Consider the following 12,568-nt stretch of genomic DNA (forward strand, 5'->3'; position numbering starts at 1 on the left):
GCCCACTCACTGCAACCTCCCCCTCCTGGGTTCAAGTGATTCACCTGCCTCAGCCTCCCAAGTAGCTGGGACTACAGGTGCATGCCACCACGCCCAGCTAATATTTGTATTTTTTTTTTTTTTTAGTAGAGATGGGGTTTCACCATGTTGGCCAGGATGGTCTCGATCTCTTGACCTCGTGATCCTCCCCGCTCGGCCTCCCAAACTGCTGAAATTACAGGCATGAGCCACCGCACCCAGCCTCAGGTTGCAGTTTTAGAAGTAGAACCACTGGGTTCCCTAGCAGTGCACACATGATTGCTAGATATTGTGAAAAGGCCTTTCAGAGAGGTTCCCCCTGCTTGTGTTTCCTTCAGCAGTGAATGAAAGTAAAGCAAAACAATGATGTAATTTTCAACATCCTCCCTTGCCCTGCAAATTTCTTTTCTTTTCTTTTCTTTTTTTTTTTTTTGAGACAGGGTCTTGCTCTGTCACCCCGGCTGGAGTGCAGTGACACAATCTCCACTCACTATAACCTCTGCCTCCTGGGTTCAAGCAAATCTCCTGCCTCAGCCTCCTGAGTAGCTAGGATTACAGGTACCCACCACCATGCCCAGCTAATTTTTGTGTTTTTAGTAGAGGCAGGGTTTCACCATGTTGGCCAGGCTGGTCTGGAACTCCTGACTTCAGGTGACCCACCTGCCTTGGCCTCCCAAAGGTCTTCACAAAAGGTTTAGCAAAAGGCCTCCCAAAGGCCTTCACAAAAGGTTTAGCGAAAAGAACAATGAGAAGCAGGTAAAATAATTCAGTGAAGCTAAAATCTAGAAAATATATGGTTGGTTAGAAGGCTCTATTAGATTAAAAGTGATCTCAAATTCAACAAAGTTTTTATTCTTAAAAAATGGATCATGTATTAGAGAAATGCAAATCAAAACCACAATGAGATATCATCTCATTGTGAAAAGCGTTCATTGCAGCACTTTTCACAATAGCAAAGACATGGAATCAACCTAAATGCCCATCAGTGATAAACTGGATAAGAAAATGTGGTACATAAACACCATGGAATACTATGCAGCCATAAAAAATAATGAGATCATGTCGTTTGCAGGAACATAGATGGAGTCGGAGACCATTATTCCTTAGCAAACTAACACAGGAACAGGTAACCTGTGCTAACCTTTTGTGAAGGTTTTGATATTTTGCTTGCTTCTTCCCCAAAAGGAGGCATAGAGAATAAAAACTACAAACAATCCATCAGTCTAATGGACTAATCCCAAACATTCAATGCATCTTCAGTTTTTCCACAGGGCAGAGAATCTTTGAGGAAAGGAGGTAAAGGGAGTACATGGCACACAGAATACTCTGCCAAGTAAGCCTTACATTAGTCTGTCTTCTTGGGTGGTGTTTTCATCTTCTTGTTTTATTGTTTTATGTTTCCGCAGGTCTCGTGTTTCTCTCTTCCGATCAGTTGTGTTTATCGTGGACACTGAGGTGTTCTCTGCCTTGACTAAAGATGAGTGATGTGAATCCACCCTCTGACACCCCCATTCCCTTTTCATCCTCCTCCACTCACAGTTCTTGTAATCCACCCTGGACATTCTCTTGCTACCCCGGCTCCCCCTGTGAAAATGGGGTCATGCTATACATGAGATATGTGAGCAACAAGGAGCTACAATGGTTCAAGCAGTTGTTACTGAATGAGCTCAGAGCTGGCACCACACCCATCACCTGGGACCAGGTCAAGAGAGCCAGTTGGGCAGAGGTGGTTCATCTCTTGATAGAGCGTTTCCCTGGACGACGAGCTTGGGATGTGACTTCAAACATCTTTGCCGTTATGAACTGTGATAAAATGTGTGCTCTAGTACACAGAGAGATAAATGGTGAGTGTTGATCTGGTGGATAAACTCGGGGTGGGCTTGGCTGCTGGGCAGCTAAATACTCTTCTCGCCACCCCTATCGCTTATTGGCCATCTGAACAAGAATGCAAATAGTGGAGGAAGATACTAGATCTAACCCAAAGGCGAAGACTCTCATACGGGCATTTCTTTTAATTTAATTTAATTTTTTTTTTTTTTTTTTTGAGATAGAGTTTCGCTCTTCTTACCCAGGCTGAAGTGCAATGGCACAATCCCGGCTCATGGCAAACTCCACCTCCCAGATACAGGTGATTCTCCTGCCTCAGCCTCCTGAGTAGCTGGGATTACAGGCGCCCACCACTACACCCGGCTAATTTTTTTTGTATATTTAGTAGAGATGGGGTTTCACCATGTTGGCCAGGATGGTGTCGAACTCCTGACCTCAGGTAATCCGCCTGCCTTCGTCCCCCAAAGTGCTGGGATTGCAGGTGTGAGCCACTGCGCCCAGCCCATATGGGCATATTTTTTAAAAACTTAACTGAATACTGCTTAAATGCGGTGAACGTCAAATGAAGACACAGAGAAGTAGGGAGTAAAATAGTGCACAAGCGTATGCCGTGGAAACAGTAAACAGAAGAAAGCTGGTGTGGCTATGCTGATGTCAGCAGTGCTATATTTAAAGCAAGAAGGTTAAAGATTTTAAAGGGCCATTTTGCAGCAACAAAGGGTTAATCCCACTGGAGGATGCTGTAATCCAAAAGCTCATCTTCCGTATGTATAAAGCAGAGCTGGACTACAGTCGTCCCCTTATCCAAGGTTTTTCTTTCTGAAGTTTGTTACCCATGGCCGATCATGGCCAAAAATAGATGAGTACAGTAGAGTGAGATATTGTGAGACAGAGAGAGACCACATTACATACTGCTTATGATAGTATAGTATTATAATTGTTCTATTTCATTATTATTGTTAATCTCTTACTGTACCTAATTTATAATTTAAACTTTTATCATAACTAGGTATGTATTTTTTTTCTATTTTGAAACGGAGTCTTCATTCTGTCACCCAGGCTGGAATGCAGTGGTGCGATCTCAGCTCACTGCAACCTCCACCTCCTGGGTTCAAGCAATTCTCATGCCTCAGCCTCCCTAGTAGCTGGGATTACGGGTGCGCACCACCACGCCCGGCTAATTTTTGTATTTTTAGTAGAGACGGGGTTTCACCATGTTGGCTGGGCTGGTCTCGAACTCCTGACCTTAGGTGATTTGCCTGCCTCGGCCTCCCAAAGTGCTGGAATTACAGGCGTGAGCCACCACTCTCAGCCTAGGTATGTATTTTTAAAAATCAGTGTCTACATGGTTCAGGACTATCCACAGTTTCAGATATCCACCGGGAATCTTGGAACATACACCCTGTAGAGAAGGGGGGACTGCTGTATTAAAGGGAAAATACACCAATCCAGAAACATGATAGGAGCTGTGAACCCGCCTCTCCCAATAGCTTACAAGTAGTCAGTCTCATCAGTAAGAATGGAGAAGGCATCAGCTCCACAATTCTAAACATAAACAACAGGAGACTGGATGCCCAATGACTCCTTAGCCACTGGCACCCCAGCAGCTGGCTCAGCACCTAGCATGTTAGAGTTGCTCGAATATTACATGGCTAGAGAGTAATTGATTGTGAAAAGGAACTTTGTTTTGATAAGGCAGCCCAGGAAGTCCTCTTTGAGAAAGTGACGCTAAGGTTGGGACCTAACACGGGAGGACATAGCTCCTCGTGTGGAAAGGAGAGAGAGTCAATGGAAAAGAAAATCAGAGGGGGTGGAAACTCCATGGCCCAGTGGTAGAGAAAATCTTAGTGTTAAACAGAAAAATGTTAATATTTACTAAAACCTGATGAAAACACACAGAGAGGCCGGGCACGGTGGCTCATGCCTGTAATCCCAGCACTTTGGGAGGCAGAAATGGGCAGATCACCAGAGGTCAGGAGTTCGAGACCAGCCCAGCCAACATGGTGAAACCTGGTCTCTACTAAAAGTACAAAAAAGAAAAAAAAAATTAGTTGGGCATGGTGGCAGGCACCTGTAATCCCAGCTATTCAGGAGACTAAGGCAAGAGAATTGCTTGAACCCTGGAGGAGGAGGTTGCAGTGAGCTGAGATCACACCACTGTACTCCAGCCTGGGTGACAAAAGCAGAACTCCATCTCAAGAAACACACACACACAGACACACACACACAGACACACACACACACGCACATACAGACACACACACACACAGAGATACACACACACACACAGACACACACACACACAGACACACACACACAGTTGATCCTCATTTTTCATGGATTCTGTATTCGTGAATGTACCTACTCATTAAAATGTATTTGTAACCCCCACATCAATACTTACAGTGCTTTCAAGATCATTCCCAGACAGCAACGCAGCAAAAACATCAAGTTGACCTCCCAGCCGAGGTCAAACAAGGCGACGCTCTGCCTTCTGGCTTCAGCTCTCACCCTGTAAACCAGCGTCATTTCCACGTCTATTTGGTGCCACACTTCTGTGCTTTGAGTTGGTGGTTTTGCTGTTTAAAATAGTACCCAGGCCGGGCACGATGGCTCATGCCTACAATCCCAGCACTTTGGGAGGCTGAGGCGGGAGGATCATGAGGTCAGGAGTTCGGGACCAGCCTGGCTATCACGGTGAAACCCCGTCTCTACTAAAAAATACAAAAATTAGCCTGGCATGGTGGCGCACGCCTGTAGTCCCAGCTACTCGGGAGGCTGAGGTTGAATCCTCTCCCTTTCAGATTCTGAAAGGGAGAATCGCTTGAATCTAGGATGCAGAGGTTGCAGTGAGCTGAGATCATACCACTGCACTCCAGCCTGGGCCACAGAGTGAGATTTCGTCTCAAAAAAAAAAAAAAAAAAATGGTACCCAAACTAGTGCTGATGTGCCTTTCTGTATTCCTCGGGGCAAGAAGGCTGCGCTGTGCCTTAGGGAGAAAACACATGTGTTAGCTGAGTTTCCTTTAGGCAGGATTTATCAGTGTGCTTGGCCATGAGCTCAATGTTAATTAATCAACAGTACATACTAAATAAGGTGTCTTTAAACAAAAACACATGTAAAACAAGTTTTTATATTGATCAGTTGATGAAAACGTTGTAACCAGAGACGAGCAGGAAACAAACCCTGCATTTTCCTGGGACCAATGGTTCCGTATTAGCGAATTCATTGTTCACAAGAATTTTATAGACGAGAACTACCAGGTGTAACAAGAATCAATGACTATATGTGTATGCGTGTATATAGATATACATGTGTACACATATGTGCACACATACATAGATATTAAACTAGAAGTTCCTTGGTATCCATGGGGGATTGGTTCCAGGCTCTCCCTCAAGGGTACTGAACAAATTCATGGGTGCTCAACTCCTTTATGTAAAATGGCATCGTATTTGCATAGAACCTGTACACATCCTCCTGCAGACTTAAAATCACTCTAAATTACTTATAATACCTAACACAATGTAAACGCTATGTAAATAGTTGTTATCCTGTATTGGTCTTTTTTACTTTTTGAGACAAGGTCTTACTCCATTTCCCAGGTTGAAGTGGAGTGGTATGATCATGGCTCACTTGAGCCTTTACCTCCTGAGCTCAAGCGATCCTCCTGCCTCAGCCTCCCGAGTGGCTAGGACTACAGGCGTGCCACCGTGCCCAGCTAATTATTTTTTATTTTTTTAGTAGAGTTGAGATCTTGCTATGTTGCCCAAGCTGGTCTCAAACTCCTTGGCTCAAGTGATCCCCCTGCCTCAGCCTCCCAAGTAGCTAGGACTACAGGTGTGCCACCACACCCAGCTAATTATTTTTTGTTTTTTTTTAGTAGAGTTGAGATCTTGCTATGTTGCCCAAGCTGGTCTCAAACTCCTTGACTCAAGCGATCTTCCTGCCTCAGCCTCCCAAAGTGCTGGGATTATAGGCGTGAGCCACAGTGCCCAGCCTTGTATTGGTTTTTCAATTGTATTATTTTATTGTTGTATTTTTATTGGGTTTTTAATTTATTTTCCATCCTCAGTTGGTTGATTCCACAGATGTAGAACCCGTGGATACGAAAGGCCGACTGGATGCATAGATACACACCTACGTAGATATTAAACTGTGCATATATTTTACAGACACATATGTGTGTATGAGTATGTGTGTATTTCTCTATATTTCTCCCTCAGTGTCTGGCTGTGCTATCCATTTATAACGTGTTATTGAACACCTTACTTAGTGCATCACACAACAATGCCTTTTCTCATTTCCTAAAATTCCTGTGATAGAGATAGATCTAGGTGATTTTTCTTCTCCCTGAACGGAGGTGGTGAGACGGTGAGACTCTTTTTTTTTTTTTTTTTTTATTATACTTTAAGTTCTAGGGTACACATGCATAACGTGCAGGTTTGTTACATATGTATACTTGTGCCATGTTTGTGTGCTGCACCCATCAACTCGTCAGCACCCATCAACTCATCATTTACATCAGGTATAACTCCCAACACAATCCCTCCCCCCTCCTCCCTCCCCATGATAGGCCCCGGTGTGTGATGTTCCCCTTCCCGAGTCCAAGTGATCTCATTGTTCCGTTCCCACCTGTGAGTGAGAACATGCAGTGTCTGGTTTTCTGTTCTTGCGATCGTTTGCTGAGAATGATGGTTTCCAGCTGCATCCGTGTCCCTACAAAGGACACAAACTCATTCTGAGACTCTTAAGACGTGTGGCCGCCTCTGTCCTAAAAATGCCATCGGCTCCATGCTATTTCCCTGCTACCAAGATCTTATCATTCCCATGAAACAGGCTCCTTTTTTCTGTTCCAGCCATTTTACCTACCTTGGAACCAGAGGACTTAAATGTGGGAGAAACAGAGGTGAATCTGGAAGAAGGAGAATCTGGTATGTGCCTGCATCATAGCAGACCCTGGTGAAAACATGGGCTATGGATTGGGATGAGCCGCTCAGTTCCTAAGGCAAGGCAGATTGTAAGTTACCGTATCCAGTGTCTCTTCTGCAATCAGAACTTAAGCAAAAAGAGACGGGGCGAGGTGGCTCGCGCCTGTAATCCCAGCACTTTGGGAGGCCGAGGAGGGCGGATCGCCTGAGGTCAGGAGTTTGAGACCAGCCTGACCAACATGGGGAAACCCCATCTCTACTAAAAATAAAAAGATTAGCCAGGCGTGCTGGCAGGCGCCTGTAATCCCAGCTTCTTGGGAGGCTGAGGTGGAAGAATCACTTGAACCTGGAAGGCGGAGGTTGCAGTGAGCCAAGATCGCGCCACTGCACTCCAGCCTGGGCGACAGAGAGAGACTCCACCTTGAAGAAAAAAAAAAACAGACACAAACCAGACCAGGCTAGGCAGTGGCTCACACTTGCAATCCTAGCACTTTGGGAGGCTGAGCGGGGGTGGATCACTTGAGGTCAGGAGTTTGAGACCAGCCTGGCCAACATGGTGAAACCTCATCTCTACTAAAAACAAAGAAACTAGCCAGGCGTGGTGGTGGGCACCTGTAATCCCAGCTACTCGGGAGGCTGAGTCAGGAGAATCGCTTAATCTGGGAGGCGAAGGGTTGCAGTGAGGTGAGATCGTGCCACTGTACTCCTGGGTGATAGAATGAGACTCTGTCTCAAAAAAACAAAACAAAACAAAACAACACACACACACACACACACAATCCTTCCTTCCTTTCCTTCCTTCCCTTCCTCCCTCCCTCCCTTCCTTCTTTCTTTCTTTAGACAGAGTCTCGCTCTGTCGCCCAGGCTGGAGTACAGTGGCGTGATCTCAGCTCACTGCAACCTTCTACCTCCCAGGTTCAAGTGATTATCCTGCCTTAGCCTCCTGAGTAACTGGGATTACACGCCCAGCTAACTTTTGTATTTTTAGTAGAGACAGAGTTCACTATATTGGTCAGGCTGGTGTCAAACTCCTGACTTCATGATCTGCCCGCCTTGGCCTCCCAAAGTGCTGGGATTACAGGCATGAGCCACCACGCCCGGCCTGTTTTTTTGTTTTTTGTTTATTGTTTTTTGTTTTTTTAGACACAGTCTCACTCTGTCACCTGTGCTGGAGTGCAGTGGCACAATCTTGGTTCACTGCAACCTCTGCCTCCTGGATTCAAGCAATTCTCCTGCCTCCACCTCCTGAGTAGCTGGGATTATAGGTGTGCACCACCACACCTGGCTAATTTTTGTATTTTTAGTAGAGACAGGGTTTCACCATGTTGGCCAGGCTGGTCTTGAACTCCTGACCCCAAGTGATCCACCCTCTTCAGCCTCCCAAAGTGCTGGGATTACAGGTATGAGCCGCCGCACCCGGCCCTCCCAAGTATTTCTGGTTTGAATGCAGATAACACAGCTAACATTACAGCAGCTATCTTATATCTGTGAGGCAAGAAATACAAAGAAAGGGCTGAGAGAATTGTGATGCTGCTGGACCTGAAACTATGGCGCCACTGAATGTAATTTCAACAGCTTTACACCCGCCATACTTCTCGTGTAGAAAGCAGTCCTTGTTTTGTTTAAGCCACTTCAAGTTGAGTTTTCTGTTCATTGCTGCTTCCTAATGGATGCAACAGTATCAGGAAAGGTTATTTCATTTATGCCAGGGCATCACGGGGCTTCAAGTAGATATGGAGACTGGTTTTCTTAATACTCTATTAGTTCTCATTATTAACTCTGATGCCATACCCTTTATTTCTCCCGTCTCACAAATCTAGGTAAAATACAGCAGTACAAATTGAATGTGATAGTCAAGTGTTTCCCCACATGGGACTTTATGACTTGGCCTGGAAACCAGAGGGATTTCTTTTACCAAGATGTACACAGGCACATGGAGTACTTACCATGTCTGCTTCTACCCAAAAGACCCCGGGGTAGACAGCCCAAGACCGTGGTCATACAGGGAGTTCCTGGGATCGGAAAAACAACCCTGGCTAAAACGGTGATGTTGGAGTGGGCCAGTAACAGGTTCTACGCCCACAAGCCCTGGTGTGCTTTCTACTTCCATTGCCAAGAGATGAACCGGACAACGGAGCACAGCTTCTCCGAGCTGATTGAGCACAAGTGGCCTGGATCTCAGGACCTTGTGGCGAAGATTATGTCCAAACCAGACCAACTTCTGCTGCTGTTGGATGGTTTTGAGGAGCTCACATCTACCCTCATCAACAGACCGGAGGACCTGAGTGAAGACTGGAGGCAGAAATTGCCTGGGTCTGTCCTACTGAGCAGTTTGCTGAGCAAAAGGATGCTTCCGGAGGCCACGCTACTGATCATGATAAGATGTACCTCTTGGCCGACATGCAAGCCCTTGTTGAAACGTCCCTCTCTCGTCACCCTTCCAGGGTTCAATACAACGGAAAAAATCAAGTATTTCCAGATGTATTTTGGATACGGAGAGACAGATCGAGTCTTGAGTTTCGCCATGGAAAACACCATTCTCTTTTCCATGTGCCAGGTCCCTGTCGTTTGCTGGATGGTCTGCTCTGGTCTGAAACAGCAAATGGAGAGAGGAAACAATCTCACACAGGCATGTCCAAATGCCACCTCTGTGTTTGTCCGGTATATTTCCAGCTTGTTTCCCACCAGAGCTGAGAACTTTTCCAGAAAGATCCACCAAGCGCAACTGGAGGGTCTGTGTCACTTGGCCGCAGACGGCATGTGGCACAGGCAATGGGTGTTTGGTAAAGAAGACCTTGAGGAAGCCAAGTTGGATCAGATGGGGGTCGCCGCCTTCCTCGGCATGAGTGTTCTTCGAAGAATTGCGGGTGAGGAGGACCGCTACACCTTTACCCTCCTGATTTTTCAGGAATTTTTCGCGGCCTTGTTTTATGTTCTCTGTTTCCCACAAAGACTCCAAAATTTTCATGTGTTGAGCCACATGAATATCCAGCGCCTGATAGCGAGTCCCAGAGGAAGCAAGAGCTATCTCTCTCACATGGGACTTTTCTTATTCGGCTTTCTGAACGGGACCTGCGCTTTGGCCGTGGAACAGTCATTCCGATGCAAGGTGTCTTTCAATAATAAGAGGAAGCTGCTGAAAGTCATACCTCTGTTGCAGAAATGCGAGCCGCCTTCTCCGTGCTCTGGGGTCCCGCAGTTATTCTACTGTCTGCATGAAATCCGGGAGGAAGCCTTTGTAAGCCAAGCCCTAAATGGTTACCATAAAGCTGTCTTGAAAATTGGCAACAGTAAAGACGTTCAGGTGTCTGCTTTTTGCCTGAAGCGCTGTGAACATTTGCAGGAGGTGGAACTGACCGTCACCCTGAACCTCAAGAATGTGTGGAAGCTCAGCTCCGGCTCCCGTCCTGGCTCTGAGTAAGTGCTTCTGTCCTTGGGGAGCCCGTCCTACCCGGGGCCCTTGACTACAGTCTCCTGGGTGTTTAGGGGTCAATCTGCAAACCTTTCTGATCGCTTCCCTGGCCTAGTTTGCACGGTACTTCTGTTGTTTTGTTTTGTTTTTTGAGGCAGAGTCTCACTCTGTTGCCCTGGCTAGAGTGCGGTGGTGCGATCTCGGCTCACTGCAACCTCCCCTCCTAGGTTCAAGCGATTCTCCTGCCTCAGCCTCCTGAGTAGCTGGGATTACAGATGCATGCCACTGCACCCGGCTAATTTTGGCATTTTTAGTAGAGATGGGGTTTCCCATGTTGGCCAGGCTGGTCTTGAACTCCTGACCTCAGTTGATCCTCCCCCTTCAGCCTCCCAAAGTGCTGGGATTACAGGCATGAGCCACCATGCCCGGCCAGTACTTCTGTTTTAAGATAAACATGTATCTAGGGTGGTACACGTTTGTTTTACAAACTGTCCCAGTTTGTTTAGGATTAAGGAGATTTCTGGGACCCAGAGCTTTGTTTTACTGCCAGGACTGAAGGTGTTCCTGGGATATAGGACTTTCCATGCTAAACCTGGGAGAATCCTGGGCAAAAAGATACGTGGTTCACCCTCCTTCCCTGTGTGCTGCGTGCCCATAAAGATGGGACTTTGCTTCATCTATCACTCCTACTCCTTTTTTTGAGACAGCGTCTCTCTGTTGCCCAGGAGTGCAGTGCTACGATCATGGTTCACTGCAATCTCAACCTCCTGGGCTCACACCGTTCTCCCACCTCAGCCTCCTGGGTATCTGGAATTGCAGGCATGCACCACCATGCTTGGCTAATTTTCTTATTTTTTGGAGAGATGAGGTTTCTCTATGTCACCCAGGCTAATCTCCAACTTCCGGCCTCAAGCAATCTTCCCACCTTGGCCTCCTAAAGCACTGGAATTATAGGCACGAGTCACTGCGCCCAGCCTCACTCCTACTTTTGTGTATCAGAAGCTTTTTCTTTCAAGGAAAGTGCTACCCAGTGGAACTTAAGGTGATGACGGAGACATCCTGAATCTGTCTTATCCAATACGGGACCCGCTGGCCACATGTGACCCCTGAGCTCTTGGAATGTGGCTGGTGTGACCGAGTGAATGAACATCTACATTTTATTTAACTTTAGTGAATTTAAGTGTAGATAGCGACATGCAGCTAGTAGCTACCATATCAGACAGTACACCTCTAGAGGGTCTTTCATTCCGTGTAAAAATATCTTGTCCATCTTGAATTAAAAGCAACAGTCTGGGTGCCGTGGCTCGTGCCTGTAATCCCAGCACTTTGGGAGGCCAAGGCAGGTGGATCACTTGAGGCCAGGAGTTCAAGACCAGGCTGGTCAACATGGTGAAACCCCATTTCTACTAAAAACACGAAAAAATTAGCCGGGCGTGGTGGCGGGCGCCTATAGTCCCAGCTACTCAGGAGGCTGAGGCAGGAGAATGACGTGAACCCGGGAGGCGGAGCTTGCAGTGAGCTGAGATCGCGCCACTGCACTCCAGCCTGGGCGACAGACAGAGCAAGACTCCGTCTCAAAAAAAAAAAAAAAAAAAAAAAATAGCCAGGCGTGATGGTGGGCACCTGTAATCCCAGCTACTTGGGAGGCTGAGGCAGGAGAATCACTTGAACCCAGGAGGCGGAGGCTGCAGTGAGCCGAGATCACACCACTATCTTAGAAAAAAAAAAAAGTATGTATCTCATAAGTTGTTAAACATGTTAAAATCTACAACACACTGAATAAGTCCAGTCCTTCATTTAGTGCTAAGTAGATACAAACTGTTACTACTCAAGTAATTCCTCATCCCCTCCACTCGACCAAAACTCCCCTGGAAGATCTTTATTTTGGCAAATATAATGGATTTCTTTTTCTTAAGAAGTGGCAAAAAGTGCTGACTACTCCTTTCTTCATATCGGTTGATATTTATGTGGCATTTGCCATGTGGCAGGCACAATGTCAAGCACTTACTTTATGTGAATTATTTCTGCCTCCAACTCCATGATGCACTGGAGGTGTAGGGAGCACCTTGTCCTAGGTCACATGTGTGGTCGAAGCTAAGACGAACTAAAATTTGACCCCAATGGCTGTGATGAGCAGAGAGAGGCGACTTAGACTGACTCCTGGCGAGAGGGGAACATCGTCCTTCTGCTGCATAAGGGAAATGCCTTCTTGTTCCTTAACTGCTCGGCCAAAAGGAACCAAAATCTCGTCCAGATTCCTGTCTTTCCATGAGACTGCCTGAGTCTTCAGCAGACGGATATGTAGCGCTAACGTTCATCCTAGACATATACTGGTCTAGTGTGTGGATAGAGAAAAGTTGGTCTCTCCTTATGTGATGA

The 12,568-nt window shown here is 46.4% G+C and overlaps 1 protein-coding gene across 1 annotated transcript in view; it reads left to right on the forward strand.

The window, feature by feature from the left end:
* Positions 1-1,437: 1,437 nt before the first annotated feature.
* LOC105488199 (NLR family pyrin domain containing 8) overlaps positions 1,438-12,568 on the forward strand; it is a 41,136-nt gene continuing 30,005 nt past the window's right edge. Inside the window, exons 1-3 of the mRNA XM_071087970.1 lie at positions 1,438-1,862; positions 6,706-6,780; positions 8,598-10,194. Coding sequence (XP_070944071.1) covers positions 1,496-1,862; positions 6,706-6,780; positions 8,598-10,194 — 2,039 coding nt within the window. The 5' untranslated portion in view covers positions 1,438-1,495. The remainder of the gene's footprint in view (positions 1,863-6,705; positions 6,781-8,597; positions 10,195-12,568) is intronic.

Source organism: Macaca nemestrina, chromosome 20 (assembly GCF_043159975.1).
Source record: "Macaca nemestrina isolate mMacNem1 chromosome 20, mMacNem.hap1, whole genome shotgun sequence".
NCBI classification, from domain to species: Eukaryota; Metazoa; Chordata; class Mammalia; order Primates; family Cercopithecidae; genus Macaca; species Macaca nemestrina.